The sequence below is a fragment of the Limanda limanda genome, chromosome 5 (genome assembly GCF_963576545.1).
Source record: "Limanda limanda chromosome 5, fLimLim1.1, whole genome shotgun sequence".
Taxonomy (NCBI): domain Eukaryota; kingdom Metazoa; phylum Chordata; class Actinopteri; order Pleuronectiformes; family Pleuronectidae; genus Limanda; species Limanda limanda.
Genome location: NC_083640.1, coordinates 26,772,629 through 26,791,551, shown reverse-complemented (window position 1 = coordinate 26,791,551; position 18,923 = coordinate 26,772,629). Strand labels below are relative to the sequence as shown.

Sequence of the window (18,923 nt, the reverse complement as noted above, 5' to 3'; positions counted from 1 at the left end):
ACTTAATTTAAGATATCTGAAAAGGGACATGTAGATATCTTGAATTGAGGTGAATTAAAGATATCTTGAACTGGAATTATGACTAGTCAGAATCAAATTGTAGATATCTCCAACTGGAATTACAGATATCTACAATTCAGTTGCAGATATCCGTAATTCACATAGTGGATATCCGCAATTGAATTGTAGATATCTGTAATGAGAAACCCCATAGACATGAATGGGGAAAATGACGTCATTTCTCCTAGGAGGAATGTCTTTGTGGATATCTGAAATGACAGTTGTGGATAGGAGGAATGTAGTTGCGGATATCCAAAATGTTCTCTTTGACTAGGCGAAACTGAATTGCAGATATCTGCAACACATATCCAGTCTAGCGAATTTATGTCAAATCGGCTTGCCATACAAACCTACCAAACCAAACCTGTTTGGCACAAGGGCCACTGACGTAAGACCAGGCCGTACCGGGCGGTGTGGAGTGGGCGTGGTGTAGTGGGCGTATTCAAAAGAGCCGGCCGGGTGTCCCAGTCACCAGTCTCAGAGGATTACCAGCAGCTCACCGGTACGAGACAGGAGCACCAGTGAATCCAGTACAAACTATTTTGGAATGAGTCTGTTTAAAGCTGTGGATTATCACCTGAAGAACAAAACATGACCTTCATCGGCACAGTAAGTCTTATTCCTGCTCTTTAACAGCGCGGTGCACGGAACCTGCTCACAAGCGTCCGAACTGTCCTCCTCACATGTTGTTAGTTTCGCTCTCTCTCGCTCGCTCTCTCTCGCTTGCTCTCTCTCTCTCCAGAGTGTGTTGTTATCTATGGTTGTTATCTGTTGAGTTTGGCGACCGGTCACGTGGATAATGAGTTGGTGTTAAAACGAGGTTTCCCGTCGCAGAGCTCTTGTCAGAAAGTCTCACAGCTCCGTCACATTCCCCGAGACTCAGGTGCGACATTCCTCGTCTTCCTCCGAAAACCCACAGCTGAAGCTAACACCGTCATTAAGCACACACACGTTAAGCTAACTCCTGCTCGGTGTTAATGAATGAAACGCAGCCATCCACTCTCTACACTCGAGCTGTGAACCGGTGTTTTTCCCAGTTTCTGCTGGAGAGGAGGTTATTTGGAATCGCACCTTTTTAAAGTTTAAATCGAGGTGCTGCTGCTGTGTTGACTGAATTAAATGGAGCCGATTTGTGGTTTGGCTCCTAAGGCTTCAGAAGAGGCGCTGTCATGTGCACTCTTCCACGGTAAAAGTGGAGTTATTCCATTGTTTTTGAACGGAGTTCTGTGATCCTACCTGTCAGAGGTGTAACAAACTTAGTCAGCGGTAGGGAGCTTCCTTTTTACTGTTGTCAGCAGTTGTTGTAAGCAGTATTTTTAGTTAAGAAGTGAAGCGTGGAACGTCAAATGATTCCGATGAAAGTGTGTGTTTCTGTACTTCTGTCTCTGTGAGGACCATTTTAAGCATAGACCCACCAGAGTGAGGACATTTTGACCGGTCCTCACTTCTTCAATGGGCTGTTTGAGGGTTAAGACTTGGCATTAGGGTTAGACTTAGGTGTAAGTGTGGGTTAAACATTTAGTTTGGATGATCAAACTTGTGTGTGTGTGTGCGCGCCCAGTCTATGGTTGCCACAGGTGTGTACGTGCACCGGAAGATGCCCTTGTGCATCATGTGATTTCCAACAAACAGAGCTGTGTGGCTCATGTTGGGAAATAATGGGGTTGGAATACAACCTGATCTATGCAAACTTGCCTTATTTGGTTATCCCTTCAGCCTGTACCAGGTATTGTCTGTATTTGGGCTCCTCCTGTTTGTATTTTTTTTCCTTACACTTGAGACCAGTAAGTTTAAACGTCCTTCTGTCAGTGGGTATTTCTCTCAGCACCACCTGATCTCTGTGGTGAAGTCTGAGTTGGTTTAGGAAATCACCTTATCCAAACATCTCCCCCCACTTCGTGCCAAAAGTATGTGGCCTGATCTGAGCTGGATTTATTTCATTGGCCTAGCGGTTAGAGGAAATGTTTCATCATCTCACTCTGAAACAAAGACGTCCTCATTGAAACATGACTCAATATTTGTCTTTGTTGCAAAATATTTGAGGTGCAGAAATACTTTGAATTACTGCATACAAGTTTTTTTTCTTATATGAGTAGAACTCATTTTATACAAATATAAATGATTTACCGACGGGAAGAAAAAGAGGAAAAATCGCCATTGCACACAGAAATTATTTGTGTGATCAGGTATTCTGCTTTATTTTCTTAATCAACTGATGTTGAATTTGTGAAATGTCACAACGGTTATGCCCATCTGAGTTTCTGAGAGTCCCATGATGATCCATTCCAAATTGCTCATGAAAAAGTTAGGGCAGCAGCTAATGATTTTATTATCAACCTGTCTGTTAGTAATTAAGATTTGATGGACTCATTGTTTGCTCTCTAAAATGTCCTGTAATATGGCCAGAAGTTAAACAATGCCATTTTTGTCGTCATCTGTCAGAGTTTTTCCGTGTTGGTCTTGCTCCTCTCAACCACTGGGGTGTTTCCACGGCCCAGCAATGACTTTGGAAGCAGGACACAACGGGATGTCCACTGCAAACAAAATCTGGAGTACCTGTACGACAACAAATGCTGCTTAAACTGTCCAGCTGGTAAGTCACACGGAGCAGAGTTTGATTTAGTCCACTGACACTGAAGTTCTGTCATCGGCTTGAATCAGAAATCCATCTGAGGAGCTATTATTAAAGTGAAATAACAGGTTATGTTAAATGTTGACAGCTCAGTTAAGAAGCTAATTAAAGATATTTTTGTTTTGTGTGTGTTAGGTATGCATTTGCAATCGCACTGCAGTCGAACAGGAGAGATGGGGCAGTGTGAGGAATGCGACTTCGAGACATACACTGAGCATCCCAATTTCCTAAATCAGTGTCTCAAGTGCACAAAGTGTCGCCAAGGTAATTCTGGCTGACCGCTTGACAATTGAGTGGAATGACTGTAGAAGAAAAATCAATATTCAACCTTTTCAGAGCGCCCTGGGAATGTACTCAGACTTAAAATGGCAGGTTTTCTTCTTTTCTCAGATCAGGAGATTGTAAGGCCCTGTATGCCCTCCCAAAATACCGAATGTGGGTGCAAAGCGGGAAGATTTTGTGATCCTCAACAAGCTTGTGAAATATGCAAGAGATGTTCAAAGTGAGTGTATACCAACAGCACACGACTGATGCATGATTCATTCGTTGTTTGTCATATGAAAAACAGATTTCTGCTGTTTCTAAGTCTGCTTCACTCATTTGAATTCCTTTTGTTTTTCCTACTTCCAAACTAGGTGCAAAACGGACGAGGAGATAGAGAGGAACTGCACCTCCACCACCGACACGGAGTGCAAGAAAGTCCAGCCCCGCTCTGGCTCTGGCTCTGCCTCTGCCTCAGGTACAGTCCTGAGCAGGAGCCAGTGCAAAGTTCTTCAAGAATTATGGCGAGACCAGTCCTCACTGGAGACAACTCTTAATTTGACCAGCTACATAACTGTATCCGTCATCTTGTTTGAAAGTAGTTGTTTTAATCATTTTTATGTTGTTCTAGAAATTCACTATATTAGGCACAATGATTTGGCAAGTCATGTAGCGGTTTTGTGCTAGTCATAGAAATGTAATTTGGTCCATTCTGCATCTACCAAATATGGACAAATTATATTGAAACCTGGCCATAATCTGCAGCTCTACACTCTGAAGTGAAATGAATAACATGGCCCCATATATGGTACTAATAGTTTTCACGTGTTTTTATCTTTTTCATCAGCAAACACGCTTGTTATTGTGATCGTTGTAGTCTTCTGTCTTCTTGTGGTCGCTGTGGTGGCGGCAGTATTCATCTGGAAGAAATGCAGATCAACAGGTAGGTGGAAATAGAAAAACAACACTTTTTTTTATAAAACATACTTGACATATTTAAAATCTCCACTTCTAAAGTTTAATGGATTAATAGCATGATGGGAAACTGCTGTTCTTAGTGATGACCATATTTTGTTAGAAAAATTATTCCGGTTACCATTTATAGATTTCTGTATGTTATGTATGTATGGGTGTGTGTTTGTGTGTGTGTATGAATGGTTGAATGTAAAACTGTACTGTAAAGAGCTTTGAGTGGTCATCAAGACTAGAAAAGCGCTATATAAATACAAAACCATTTACCATTTTAAAGAAACGAAAATCCCAGCTTTCAGTATGACACAACGTTTTCACTTTGCATGAATCATGTTGCTACCAGAGACAAATTTTGCCAGCTTTGATCAGAATATATAAATATAATATTTTATTCCCTTCTTACTGTTTCATTGACGCCCATAGATTGACCTTAAATATTGGACAAACAGTCAGAGGTCTCCCAGTAAATTTGCGTCTGTCACTGGTCATTATTTAGACCTGTACAACTAGTGATTACTTGACTGAAAGGAAATATCAAACAATTACAAGAAGTGATGAGCTCTGATGTCAAAGCCTGCGTTTTACTTGACGTGCGTGGACTTTTTTCACAAGTCCTTGTCACAACATTGCATGTTTTATAGCAGTCTGTGCACAGAAAGCAGCGTAACTGGTCTGCAAATGGCCGGTATGACGCTCTGTTTCAGCTGGTGATCTCACAGACAGACAATAGTTGCTTGCTGATGATGTTGAATTAAGGCGTGACAGGATGGAATGTAAATAACAAACCAGCCGGTAAGGTTGAATATCACAAAACTGGACTGCGCTCAGTTCTTGACGGGTGCAATAAAATAGCTTTCCACGTCAAGATGTTTGCCCAGTCTCTGCACAGGTTGACCTGTGAAACCCCTGCTCTCACACCACTGACTGCTGTGGCCACACATTTCTGTCCTTTGTTCCATCCAGTGTTGATTTACCCAGAGCTGTACATTTCTAATCACACATGAAGCTGATGGGCTTGATACGGGGAATTCTTTTAAGTTGCATAATCCTCTGCTCGCATGCTTTCCTCAGACTCTGGGAGAGATCCGCCGGAGGAGATTAAAGTTGAGCAGGTGAGTCACTAGTAAAACAATTTGCATCACACTGTATAATTAAATTAAGGTGCGGCGTAGGGTGGGGCGATGACGCAAATGTTTCCATCAACCACTGTCACCCCAACAACTGTCAATTGACAATATATTCCTACTCTGTGTGCAAATTACCATGACATTTGTGTTCATGAAGACCAAGTGATGTTGTTTTAATTCAAAGTTCAATGTTTGCTACGACACTGGGTGCCGGCACGAGAGTGAGAAGTTAAGAGAGTGGGTGGAATTCGGATATAGACTGAATGAACGTGTGCAGTGATGGAGAAAGATTCAACAAATTTAAGAAAAGTGTTGATCATTATGAAGTGACCGGTGTTAATAATGTGTTCGTGTTTTGAAACAAATTTATATTTAAAATTTTGTTTAAATATATAATAAGTTCCAGGTCATAGGTTAATTTACACAGTGAATGAATTCCCTGAGGCACCCCCCCCTGCCAAAATATCAGATGGTGGACTCAGCCAATCACCAATAGACAATATATTCATCCAAATTCCCAACCCTGGTGCAGAGCAGTGGGATGAGTTGACAGCAAGTTTATGTTTTGTCAGAATCAATGTTCAGATGTCATTCAAACATTAACGATTAATGCAACAGCATTCGTGTGAAGTTGTAAAAAAATAAAATAAAATAAACTAAAACATTTCTTTAAACAGGAATCTTGTCCTCTAAAGAGTTCCGCTGACAGCTGTCCCTCTGAGGGAGAAACCCGAAGGCCAAGCCTCTCTCACTGGCTACTGGTGAGAGGCAATGCCTCCGTCACTAGGGAGGATAAGCACAAGCTGTGTGAAAGCCTCAACAGCTCAGCCAGTAACTCACAGCACAGTCTAACTGGCCTGCCATCCGCCTTACCTGTAACCGCCTTCCACACCAGACCTGTGTTTGCCCGGACGCCCAACAGGAGGGTGAGCGCAGCAGCTCGTCTCCATCATCGCTTCCATCCTGGCTTCTTCCCCTCTCACCTGCTTCCTCTTCATTTCTGTTCACTTATGCTTTGCACTGTTAACTCGGCTGTGTGGTTACACTGGTCTTACAATCTCCTCCTTCCACTTTCCTCACTTTAACTAACCTAACTTTATGACACGAGTGCCTGAAATGTTCAATGCTTTATAAAAATATATCATGCTTACATTCTATTCTAGCATGTATGACACTAACGCTGTTCAGTCCCATAATGCAGTTTGATCACATTCACTGTGGCAATGATGAATCCTGTACTAGGTGTTAATGAGATTAATACAAAAGCTCAAACATTTCATCTTTTTAATGTCAACTCTGGCCAGCTTGATTTTCACAAATTGTAAATTTTGTGATGCATAGAAAGAGGGTGATGATCTTTAGGCTCCAGCTGCACTAAATACGACAGATGCTGTTGTGTTGGATCAAATTCAAGTGACTTTAAAAAACTCCCTCGTGCAGACTTGTTCTCCATAATCAGGGGCAGTTTTATGTGCAGCTTTAAGCAAAAAACGGACATCGGATTGTGTATAGCATTGTGAAACACACCGTCTCTTGTGTAATAGTACTGCTCAGAGTTGATTTGTTTGTTATGGAAAAGGTAGTCAATGAGTCACATGTTCCGGTATCAACACACAGGTGGAAACACAAGCAACATTTTTCACCACTCATAAAACAAATGTCTGTGAATATGAGGAAACTCAAAGCCAGCATGCGGACAACCAGTGAAGCACGTCCCAATACCACACCACTATCCCTCCAAGAATTGTTGACTGATATACAACGATATACAGGACATGCTTCTCTTCCTCAAACGTGAAGATAAAGCAATACCGTGATATAATGCCATTAACTTCTAAAAATTGAAAAATACTGTAATATTAATTTCAAGTCATATCACCCACCCCCCCTTGATTTACTGGCCAAACAAAAACAGACTTTTAATGCAGCTCAGTAAAGCAGGGAGCATGTGTCTTTTTGACTTTCTGTGTTTTTATGTTTTAAGATTAGTTGTATTTACCAAGAGTTGCAACAGAAGTGAGTATTAATGATTGTTTCTCTCTTTATTTTTTATAGGAAGAGGACTTTCCCAAACTTATTCCTGTGAAAGGTAATTTGTTTATTTGCATTACTTCTTAACTATCCTTATGATACTCACATTTATTAATGTGGACATTCGCGCTCATCACTAATTTCAATTAAATAAACCTTTGTCCCTCAACTGGTTTTATATTTAAAGCAGCAGCTGGTAAACCAAGAACACATACTGGTCCATCTCAAGAAATCATGAAAAAACTCAATATTTTAAGATGTATAATTTGGCCTGGACTCATTACTCATAAACTAAAACGTTGAAGGCATTTTTCCATTTTGGTTTAAATAATCTTGGACTGCAGCTCAGGTAATAAAACTAGGGCTGTCAAACGAATAAACATTTTATGTTGTGATTAATCACCATTTGTATAAATGCCAGAAAAATCCCCATTTTCAGAAAGATAAATGACAGAAGGCGGATATATACATTTAAAGTTCAGGTCATGCAAATGAAAAAGCAACTAGTTCACATTCATAGTTACTTTTTTATTGGGATGATATAGGTGACAAACGTACGGTCATGTGTTCGGTTATGTATCGATTGTGTCGGATGATGTCTGCGTGTCGCTCCACTCATTCTAACACTGAGTCCTGTACATTGAGCGAGTCATTCTGCGCATGTGTTAGTTAATGCGTTAAAGAAATCATTGTGTTAATTTCAAATAAAACAAAAGATATCTCTAAATCTGGCAGTATTTAATTTCGCATTTGAGTAAGTTACTATTGAAGATTGTCAGGCAAAGCTGAATCAAGTCAGTCAACTTAATGTCGGTCAACTGTGTTTTCTCAAGTCCAAAGTCCCCACAGCTTTCTATCAGGAGATGGAGAAATTGACATTTCTGTATTTCAAATCTATTTTAATTGGTTTTCAGAAATATTCAAATATTTTGAGTTACTGGACTTTTTAATTTCAACAGCTGTGAGCTTTCATCAAAATTTAGAAGTGACTTTTCGATAAAATTCTAATTTCTCACCTGCTCACACAAACATGAAAGTACAAAAGTTCGAAAATTGTTGCATTGTGAGTCCTTCCAAATGTTCATTAAAAAAATGTCTTCCAATAATGTTTTGACAAGTGATTGTTGTTCAGGTGGTTTAATAAAAGACTTTATCTTTGTTTGCAGGTGAAGAGTCTCTGAGGAAATGCTTCGAGTATTTTGAGGAAATTGAGTTCAACCAACACAACAAATTCTTCCGTAACCTTGGAATCAGCGACAACACAATTAAAAGCAACGAGGCCCTTAGCTATGTAGACAAGATCCATGCACTGCTGAATATTTGGTTGGAGAGAGAAGGCAGAGAGGCTAGCCTGAACGACCTGCTGAAAGTATTACTTGATTTGAAACAGAAGCGGACAGCAGAGATGGTCAAGGAGAAAGCTATAGACGATGGTCATTACGTTGAGTGTCCATCAGAATCAGAAGTACTTCAATGATCCCAGGGAGAAATTGTATTTGTTCCAATGGCTCCATGCAAGATAAGAAATATAAGGTTATAAGATTTACAAAATATATAAAATAGGAGGTATGTGCATTCTGTACATTGAGATAAGTATCTAGTAGAGAATGTATCTTACTTGTAGTTTGATGGCCACAGGCAGGAATGACTTCCTGTGGTGCATCTTGGTAGACTCAGTTTTGCACTGGACATGCTCCTGAGTTTGACCAGAACGTCTTGGAGAGGGTGGGAGACATTGTCCAGAATGGCATGTAGTTTACACTGCATCCTCCTGTCTGTAACCACTATCAGGTGGTCCAGATCCACCCCCCAGCATCACTGGCCTTGCTGTCAGTTTGTTGAGTCTGTTGGCATCAGCAACCCTCAGTCTGCTGCCCCAGCACACAACAGTAAACAGGCAAGCACTGGCCACCACAGTCTCAAAACATCCTCCGGCTAGTCCGGCAGATGTTGAAGGATCTCACTCTTCTCAGGAAATGGAGGCGGCTCTGGCCCTTCTTTTAGAGGGCATCAGGGTTCTTAGCCCAGTCCAGCCTATGGTCTAAAAACACTCCCAGGTATTTGTAATCCTCCACAATGTCCATGCTGACTAACTGGATACAAACAGGGGTCATCGGTGTCCTAACTTTCCTCAGATTCACAACCAGCTCCTTTTGTGAGCGGTGAACTTCCTTTTTAGGGATGAAAAAAAAGGATCAAAACATGAGAGGACTACTCACTTGGGAGGTCCTTGTTTCAGAGTGCTTCTCCTCCATCCAGTACTGGTTGAAGGAGCATTGTACAAACCACAGTTGTGTTCTGGCCAGTAGTCAATCACTTCAACCAAAGAAAGACCACTACCAATCAACAGGGATGTAGTGTCATGAATTGGCGTTAGCTTGTGTTGACTTCTGCTGCCGTGATAAGAGAAGGCATGACTAAGGAGGGCCTTGTTCCTTCCCCATAATGTCTTCCTTGTCCTGTGGCATCACTTAAGCCTACTACGCATAGTGTTTGGAGAGTATTATTAAACATGCATTACTAATATTACATGTCCAGCCAAAACACATGCTCGTTGTCTTTCAAAGTCAGTACTTTACTGACTCTGCTGCTTCTATCTTCAGTCCTGTTCTAAACAGTCCTGATGAGAAAATGCAGATTTCTGTTAAGTCACATTTGCCTTAAAGCTTATTTTACTTGAAATAGTAAGTGCCTGCTATCTTTCATGCCAGACTATTTTAACAGAAGCCAAATTAAGATGTGCTGATGTCCATTAGAGATTATTGACATTCTTAATCTTATTTTATTTATTTGATTGTAATGTTCTCAGGAATTAACGCCTTTTGGTTGCACTAACTGAGCAACAAATTCTGTAGAGCAATAGGATTACTGCAACTAAATATTATGGAGGATGGAAGTTAAAGTTGTGAATATTTATTGAAAATGTTTATCTGCCTAACTTATACTTCTGTTGGTTTACTACCAGTGAACAGCTGAAAATGTTGTGTGTTGCGTTTCTGGGTACCATGATATGCTTCCTTATTGCATTAAATGCCTTGTAAAACTGTTTTACACTGTTCTGTATGGCTGGCAGAGAACTACTTGTCTCCATTTTACAGAAGGCCAATCACATTGTTACACAATTGTGTGTTGTTTTTTTGACACGTTTGTCTCTTTCTCATGTTCAGGTCATACAATGTTGTTGAACTCTGACATGTTTCGTTTTATATAAATCTCAAGGATTTTGTTTTTACAAAGTAGTTACAAGTTAATGAAATATCAAATCCACAAATTGAGCATTTGAGCAAAAACTGAACCTTCAGAAATAAAACAATGTGAATATGAATGTGTCTGGGTTTTTATATTAAGTTTTCCCTATGTGCAAAACCGAAATATTGATAAGAATAAATGTTCTGTTAAACATAAAATTTGCTATGCAGAAAAGACTTATAGGTTTAATTAATAACTTAAGTATTACACTCAGACATGTAGTATTAGCCAGGCATCGTAAGAAAGTTGTCAAATTCTAATACATCCAATCATAGCACTTTTTCAGCATTGACAGCCCCTCCTGGACCCCCTGAATATAGAAGGGAGGTCAGTTCACCTTCCAATTATCTAAAATGAGTCGCCAGGCCAGCAAGGATGTGAATGCGATTCCTTAGAATCCTCCTTGATGGAACATGTAAGACATTCAGAAATCTGTAGCCAGCAGCCAGATGGATAAACAGGGCCAGAAAGACCAGGGTCTAGGGGCATGTCGGACATTTGCGAATTAGAGATGCATACATTTTGGCCAGTTTTATCATTCACAGAATAGTATAGTCAATGAAATACTTGGAATTGTATAAGATTATACCTCACAACAGTATGAAAGGAGGAAACAGTGTGAGAGCAGAGTCCCACAGCTCGTCAGAGATTGTCTCACCTATATCCACCTCCAGTCCTAGAAGGTGTTTTACTCAGGTTTGTATGGAGCAGGAGGAGCTGCTGTCACATGTCAACATATGAGGGGAATTCACTGTGAACCGATCAAAGTCCAGAGCTCAGAACTGAGTCAGTGTGTTACATAGATAACTGGACCACACCCTTGTTCTTAAATTAGGAACCAGACCTTGTCTACAACAGTTTCAGTGTTAACCTCAGATAATTGTAGAATAGGATATGATGAAAACATGCACTATTGTGTCATGGTTTACAGCTTTAAACTAATGATAATTTTATGTAAACAGAGAATCAGTTCTTTTATTTACCTAGGGGATTGGCTATCTTCAGCTTGGTGTATAATATAATAAAAGCCTGGCAGTAAAGTACACCAACTGAGTATCACTTTTAGTACAGTTCATTGTATTTAAAACCAATCTATCCATTGTAATTTTTCACAAGATAAACAATGAGGGAACTGAAAAAAACAATCCCCAAATTCATGGCAACCATTATTGTCGTACTAAGCTCAGTTCTATTTAATGATCTCGGTAAGTTATGACAAAAAGCCACCATGCTCCCAATTTAAATTGTATGGAATGTTGCTGTAGTTAAGCAAACTTTACAAAGCAAACTGACTTTACCTATTCATGTACAGTTGCTTGAAAAACTACTTTTATGGAATCCTAATAATCGTTACTGGTTAATGGTTACAGATTAACTTTTTGGTAGATTGACTTGTTATACAGCCATGACCTGTATGCTGACCAAGTAAAGTATAAACACATGACATGGTTGAGTGTTAATTCTTAACCTTGACCATGTCATTAAATTGTTTGAATTGTTTAAATTAAAATAGTCTCAGGATGGGTAACAACCCACAGAGGTTACATTTCTGAAACCTCCCACGAGTCAGCTAGAGCTGAAGAGGCCTCTTGGATGAGAGGTGAAACGTCAAGTCCAGCTGCTTGTGCACATATGTACCTGGACGAATGAGAATCTTCACAGATATAAAACTCAACAGGGTTAAGTTGGTCCCTGGAGAGTTAAGCCACTTTTCCACAAAAAATACACTTAGTCCCACTAATATATGACTGTTGTCTCTAATGGTAATAGCTCAATTGACGTTCACTCCTGGGTCAAGGTTTACCCACGTTTTAATAACCTGCATATTCCCCTCTTATTCTGGTGTAAAATAGGTATTAGAACTATTGTGTTCTGACATGGCCTCAAGTGTGGCTTTCATCACATCAAATGACATTGTTCATGCAGCACAAAGTTGAAATCTTCCTCTAGGAATCAAATCGGAGCTTCAGGTGAGATTGTTTTTCTCACATAGAAGACATCATCACTCTGGCTCCTGCTGTTCTTCTCTCATGTGCACTGAATTTGTCTCATGGTGACCACAGTGCTATTTACCAGCAGGAGCTCAGTGGGCCATAAGATCACTACAGAGCAGTGCTCTCAGTGCCACATCAGAACAGAGCTCTGCCCAGTGCTGTGCCCTCCATGTGCAGCTGCTACATGTGGTGACAGGGAGTCGGCAGGGGACGTGTAGTGTCCTGCTGAGTGTACAAACATTGGCACTGCTTGGAACTTTCCAAGGTTGATTGTTTATGGCCCTTTCTCTAAAAACACATTTCATCCGGGAGGTGCTGTGAGGGGCTGGCAACAAGGGGTCATCAGGGCCTCATCTACATGCTTCACTAAAGTGCGCATTTCCATACAGCCACCATTCAGACGTCTCACTTGCTAATGATTTCTGTCTTGTTTTCTTCATTCTCTCATTCTTCATTCAATAAGTTGAATAGCGCTCTGCATTCACTGGCCATTTACTCTCATTACAAGAGCAATTTCCTTAGATTACCGTTATGAATGTTGATGGGATTTCTGTGGTCGTCAATTCAGATTCTAGCCCCATGGGTCAAAGCCAGAGCGGTTAATAGAAGTGTCACAGGCAACATTCAGCTAAATGATACCTCTGCTGTAACAAATCAGCTTTCTGACTGTAATGCATCAAAGGAATGCTCGCTGAGGGCATTATTTAACATTGTGTCACAGGCGTGTAGCGTACCAGTCAAATTACCTCTCAGGGTATGTGAGGCGATGTGTAGCTCTATTGAAGATCTGAGAGCTCAGCTGCTCAGTGGCAGTAGTACACTCGGTTTTACACACCTTTATCACCACGTATAAATGAGATGTTTCTCCCGCATGACCTCTTTAATAATGTAAGTCCATCACCTAATTGGAGGAAAATACATAAAATAAAATTTGTGTTCACGCTTTTTGGTTGTGAAATCAAAACTGAGAAATCTAAGCAGCAAACCGCATCAAAGAAAATCCCATACTTCAAACATCTTTAAATAAAACCCAAACGTCAAACAGCTAACAAACGTGAGTTTCCTCTAAAGCCACCTGATGTGCTAAATGACATTGAGAGTGTGGTGCGACAAGAACAATTAATTTGAAGTTACTCAACGTCAAAGCTCTTTAATTATTTAGCTAGTGCCGTTGTGAGGCTACAATGGTCGTTAATGATGCAAATTGATTTGATTCCAATTAGCTTCTGAATTATCCCCATGAAGTACATTTAATATGATTGTTATTGTAACATGGACACAATAACAAAGTTGACATATCTGATATTCACCTGGTTATATTTAACATGTTTATTTTGTCAATTCATCCAGTATGTGAGCATGAACATTTTTGACCCGTTTTTTTTTTTTTTATAGGTGAAAAGTGAGAGCTCTCAGAAGTTTTTGACAGGCATCTCACAGTTTTCACTGTGGAACAAAACTGTTTCCCAACCAATCAGTAGATGTGCTGTTAAGGTTGAACTAATTCACTCACTGCTTTTTGAAATAATGGTAAGATGTGAAATTACTCCGCTTGAAAACCTGTCAATGAAACTGCAATCCCTGAATCACTGTGTGACAGCACATATAAAAGACCTGTAAGAGCTGTTGGCATTCAACACAAAACATCTATTGGAACCAGTTTTATTAGTCGTGCACTAAAGTATTTGACCCTCAGACCACCAGATTGTTAATGAAAATCACGTTGATATTATGAACATTTGGTCTTCAATCAGGAACCACTTTACTATCAGATGATCATGATAAATGTCTTAAGCCATATCAAACATCTTGTAATGACTTTTAATGGATAGCAACCTCATGTTTTAACCTTTCAAAGTAAGCTCGGCAACCAAACCCCATGTTAAGATTGCTTTCTTCCTTACAGTGCTTCTCAGTGATGTTCTCCCAATGACAGATTCCAGCAGATGAAAATAAGATGTGTATGTTTTGGCTGCTGCAGAGCTCACGTGCACACATGAGAGGAATGAGACTCCTGCTGACCCGTCATCTCAAAGAAAGTAGTAGAAAGATGTGTTTGATCCTGCACAAGAAAGATGGATCAGAGTGTGACAGGGGGAAAACACAGACTCAAGATGAAGCTGCACAGCAGGGATTTTGACACTTTGATAACTGTGTCCTACTTTTCACAGATATATGATATGATTCATTTTCATTAAAAGAACTGGATTACATCTCTACAATAAGATGGTTGATTTTGTCACTTAATTGTGCTTGTGGATCAAATATTTACAGGATTTTCAATATGAGTCCTTTATATAAATATTTACAATATACACATGTATTTACTGTCAAATCATTTCTGCTTGTGCATATATATCAGTGAGCAATCAGCATGGCAACATGTTCTCATCACAGTTAACAACTCTTAACATTGTACTTTCTGTACAAATTAATCTTTAATGTCATCCTGTGCCCCCCCCTCATCTACGCAGACCCTGACAGTCAAAACCAGTTGGGTCAACAACCATCTCAGGAGATGAATGGAGCTGCCAAGTAAAATTGACGTTGCCTGTCTTGGTGGAGAGATTCATGGATTCACAGTATCAACAGCAAGAGAAATGGTATGGTGCAGGGAAATCTTTGAAGTTAGCTAAAGTAGGGATCCAAGAGAGGACTGCCAGGAAGTGGAGGGCAGAGGAAGCTGTTCAGAAAGCGGAGGCAAGGCTTCATCACAAGAGTCTGGTGGGAGTGGTCATACTGCTGAGCTGGGCTGGGATCCTTTTCAACTGCTCAAACAAACACCATCAGTGAGCAAAGGAAAGGCCTTGCCAAGTTCAGGAGGAGAGGAGAGCAGCAGTGGAAGAAACAAGAAGCTAAACAAAAGACAGTGGGAATGAAGCAACAAGTGATGTTGACAAGATGGAAGAATGAAGGCAAGAAGTGGAAGTGACCAGGGCTCTGCTTTGCAAAGCCACATCATATCCAATTGCACATCCAGTGAACAATGTGCTCCCAAGCTGATTGAATCTGCACATATGGGGCCAAGCAAAGTAAGCAGGCCCACAGTGTTCAAAGCTAGGAACCCTGGTGCACATCTTGATCTGCGGCACAAATTCACTTGGAGAGGGAGGCTACCGATGGAGGCATTAGGTCCTGAAGACTGTCGCTGTCGCCATCACAAGCTGAGTGGGTGAAACAGTCCCAACCCTCCCAGCAAGCCTTAGTCAGAGTTGGGAAACAGCCAAAAACCCAATAAAAGACATTCTGCAGGAAACCTGTCCTGATTTTCCATGCTTTCTGTAGCAAAATTCAAATAGCCTCCACTGTGTTTGGGTAGCAGGTGAAGTCTCAGAAGCTGCTCTCAGACTCTCCAGAGGATCCCGATGAGAGGCCACCGCAGGAGATACTCTTCAGGATTCACCTCAAGCGAGAGGGGTCGCGATGATGCTAATAACGTCTGGAATAACCAGACATTTTAAAACATTTAAGCTGCTTCATTCAATATTTTCATAAAACCAATGGATCCCATGACTGTGTGCAATGTAGAAGAAATTGCGATTCATAACAAACCCACAGAGAATTACCTCTGGGAGTTTCCCCTGGTACATTGGTCTGAGATAGAAAGCAGATAAATGCTAATGCTGCTCTGCCTGCTGGAGTTGTACTCATCCCAGTGTTAGATAAAATGTGAGCTTTGATTTCTGTCAGTTTGTCTTTACAGCTTATTACAGCTGCCCCCATGTCAGCCAAAAACCTATTGATTTAGAGATATAATATGTAACAATTCGGCATTAAAATATGTATAAACTACAGACTTATGTTGTATATTCCATTTACTTGTGTACTTATATAATCCAAAATGGGAGTTTTGTTTTGGTTGCCTTTTAATTTGGGTCTTATCTGTTTACCCGTGGCTTTGCCTGTTTCTGCCGGCAATTGCCGTATGAGGAAGGAAAAACACTGACTGCTAGTCAGTTAGCCAGTCGGCTGTTTTTCCCTTCCACTGTTAATGTGAAAAAACCTTACTTGCATTATCTCGTCTTTGAGCGTCAGGTAGATTTATTCTACAATGCTGATAAAGACAACAACTCCCATGATTTCGTGCTGCTTAATGATGTCGTCAAACTTGGTCTTTTGTTGTTGTTTTTTTGGGCTTGAGTGGCCTCTTGTGGCTGAAGTTATATATTATACGTTAAATTAATCAAGCCTTCAACAGGAATTTCAATTTTTTACCGATTTGACCACAGTTTCCTGTGATTATTGGTAAGACCCCAAAAAGACAAGCTGCCTCTCTTGAGAATTCAGTGCCATTTTTGATAAAAGCTCTATCGGCTCCTTAGTGGAGCTGAAAGCAGGGACCCAAAACTTTTAGCGTGTGTGTGATCGCGATCCAAAAAGGATTCCGGGGTCACATTGTCATCCAGTGGCAATATTACCATTGGTTCACTATGATGGAAGCAGTCTCACGCCATTTCCCACTGCCACAACAGCATGCTTTTAACACAGCAGTGTTCACTTAGCATCCCTTCAACTTGCAATCACATTTGCATGACCATTGTTCCGACGGACAAACTGGCCACACACAATTCCCCTCGCATGCCTGTAAGTGCTAAGTGTTCTAAAAAGGATGCTGAGTACTTCTTATGAGCAATTTTGAGTGAATAGGGACTGATTTCGATGGAGGCGACGATGATCACTCCATTCAGGCCAAATAGGAAAGAAATGAAACGGCGTGTCAGTCTTCATACCAAGAGCTCTGTTCATCAGTCTTGAGAAGGGCATAAAAAGCCATTCAGACCAACTATTTTGGCCTTCAGCAGTGAATTTCAGTGTTAAAATATGAGGCTATAGGAGAAAGTTTAGAATATATTGCCTACTTGTTGTAAATGAGGAGATTTGGCCTGTCCCTTAATCTGAATTTGTTACACTGATGTAAAACTCTGCTGAGAATGAATTGTAAAAGGTAGAATAGGTCACTGTGACAGAATTCAGGATTGCTTTCTCAGAATAAGGCGAGGCCATTTCTCCTTCACAATGCCAGGCCCTCTATTCACTGCTGGCACAGTGGCTGCACACCGTAGATCAGTATGACATCACGGATTTGAGTCTTCAATTTGCCTCGGGGCAGAATGGTTCATTCCACACACTTTGCAGCTTAATAACCCGAATGTCAGTTTCAGTGGGATTCCCAGCGGGGATCATAATTCCTGTACTTTGTCTTTGAGGAGGGAGCTTTTTGACCTAAGCTGCTGCAGAATCCGACGGTCTTACCCGACGCTCTCTGGTGTGTGGGTCAGCAGTTCAGACAAGTGACAGAGGACAAAATAGTTACATTTGAGTAGCGTTCAACACAAGAGCTGAAGACGATTGAAATCAAGCAGATCATGTAAGATTTTATTTAATTTAACCTGTACTGATACAAATCATATTCTCTCCTTTCACAGGATAGAGTATCATTTTTCGCTTGGCACATACATCCCCAAATAAGAAATCTCAAATTTTAAGCCACAAATCAGCTGTGTGTTCATAACTAACCCAACATAAATAGGTGATTAACCCTCATGTTTCACACAGAAGAGACAATATTGCTTTTCGACCACCCTACACTCATTTCAAGTTGTGGATTTAACTTCAATGCTGTTGAATAATGTTTTACAATATTGTTATTTCCCTAATATTAAGTCTACCCACCTGTAATTACATAATTATATATTAGACAAATAGCAGGGTGAAATTGATTGTGCCACCTCTCTTTCACACTCACATTCACAGCTGCAGATCATTTAAAGTGTCCAATTCACCTATAACCCCAATCTAGATAGATAGATAGATAGATAGATAGATAGATAGATAGATAGATAGATAGATAGATAGATAGATAGATAGATAGATAGATAGATAGATAGATAGATAGATAGATAGATAGATAGATAGATAGATAGATAGATAGATAGATAGATAGATAGATAGATAGATAGATAGATAGATAGATAGATAGATAGATACTTTATTAATCCCATGGGAAATTTAGGTCATCCAGTAGCTTATACATGTATACACTTATACACCTCACTGACATACATACATAAATCACAGAAACATAGGGACAACATATTACAGATACATGAATGGGTCTGACCCTATGGTACAGAAAACAGTGATTGTCTCAGTGTCAGTATGAAAGTGTTCTTGTGCTGCTGGAGTGGATAGTACAAAAAATATATATATTAAAAACAAACAAGAAAACTAAAATATATATATATATATATAAGTATAAAAGATAATATGTAAAGTCTGTGCATGGGGCTAGTATAGCCAGTAAAGTGATTGAGGGCGGACTGAGGTAAACTCATGCATCTGCATTTTGCTGGACAGTGGGAGGAAGCTGGAGTTCCCTGAGAGAAACCCAGACTCACACAGTGACGACATGTCAACTCCACACAGAAAGGCTGCAGCCAACCTGGTATTTAAACCTGGCACCTTCTTGCTTTGGGGCATCAGTGCTAACTGCACTGTGCCACTCTTCTTCTTAATTCCTACATCAAATGATGGAAACTAGAACTCTGTTTGCAGATGCCGCCACAGTCTCAAGGCACCCTTTAACCTTTGTTACCT

General features: G+C 40.3%; 1 protein-coding gene across 2 annotated transcripts; it reads left to right on the top strand.

Moving 5' to 3' along the window:
- The first annotated feature begins 524 nt into the window (after window positions 1-524).
- hdr (hematopoietic death receptor) lies at window positions 525-10,408 on the top strand. Of its 2 annotated transcripts, none has more exons than XM_061071767.1 (10): window positions 525-669; window positions 2,503-2,653; window positions 2,828-2,956; window positions 3,083-3,194; window positions 3,328-3,431; window positions 3,801-3,896; window positions 4,997-5,037; window positions 5,730-5,813; window positions 7,108-7,141; window positions 8,250-10,408. In XM_061071767.1, exons 1-10 carry the CDS (start codon window positions 652-654, stop codon window positions 8,558-8,560), a joined length of 1,080 nt encoding a protein of 359 aa, XP_060927750.1. In that variant the 5' UTR covers window positions 525-651; the 3' UTR covers window positions 8,561-10,408. The 2 variants fall into 2 exon arrangements, with proteins under 2 accessions (XP_060927750.1, XP_060927749.1); XM_061071766.1 differs by having other exon boundaries at window positions 5,730-5,978.
- The last annotated feature ends 8,515 nt before the right edge of the window (window positions 10,409-18,923 follow it).

Excerpts from the sequence above, each read along its gene's own strand:
- hdr (XM_061071766.1), top strand. Across the intron at positions 2,654-2,827 it reads CTGCTTAAACTGTCCAGCTG|GTATGCATTTGCAATCGCAC; the intron begins GTAAGTCACACG and ends TGTGTGTGTTAG. Across the intron at positions 3,897-4,996 it reads GAAGAAATGCAGATCAACAG|ACTCTGGGAGAGATCCGCCG; the intron begins GTAGGTGGAAAT and ends TGCTTTCCTCAG.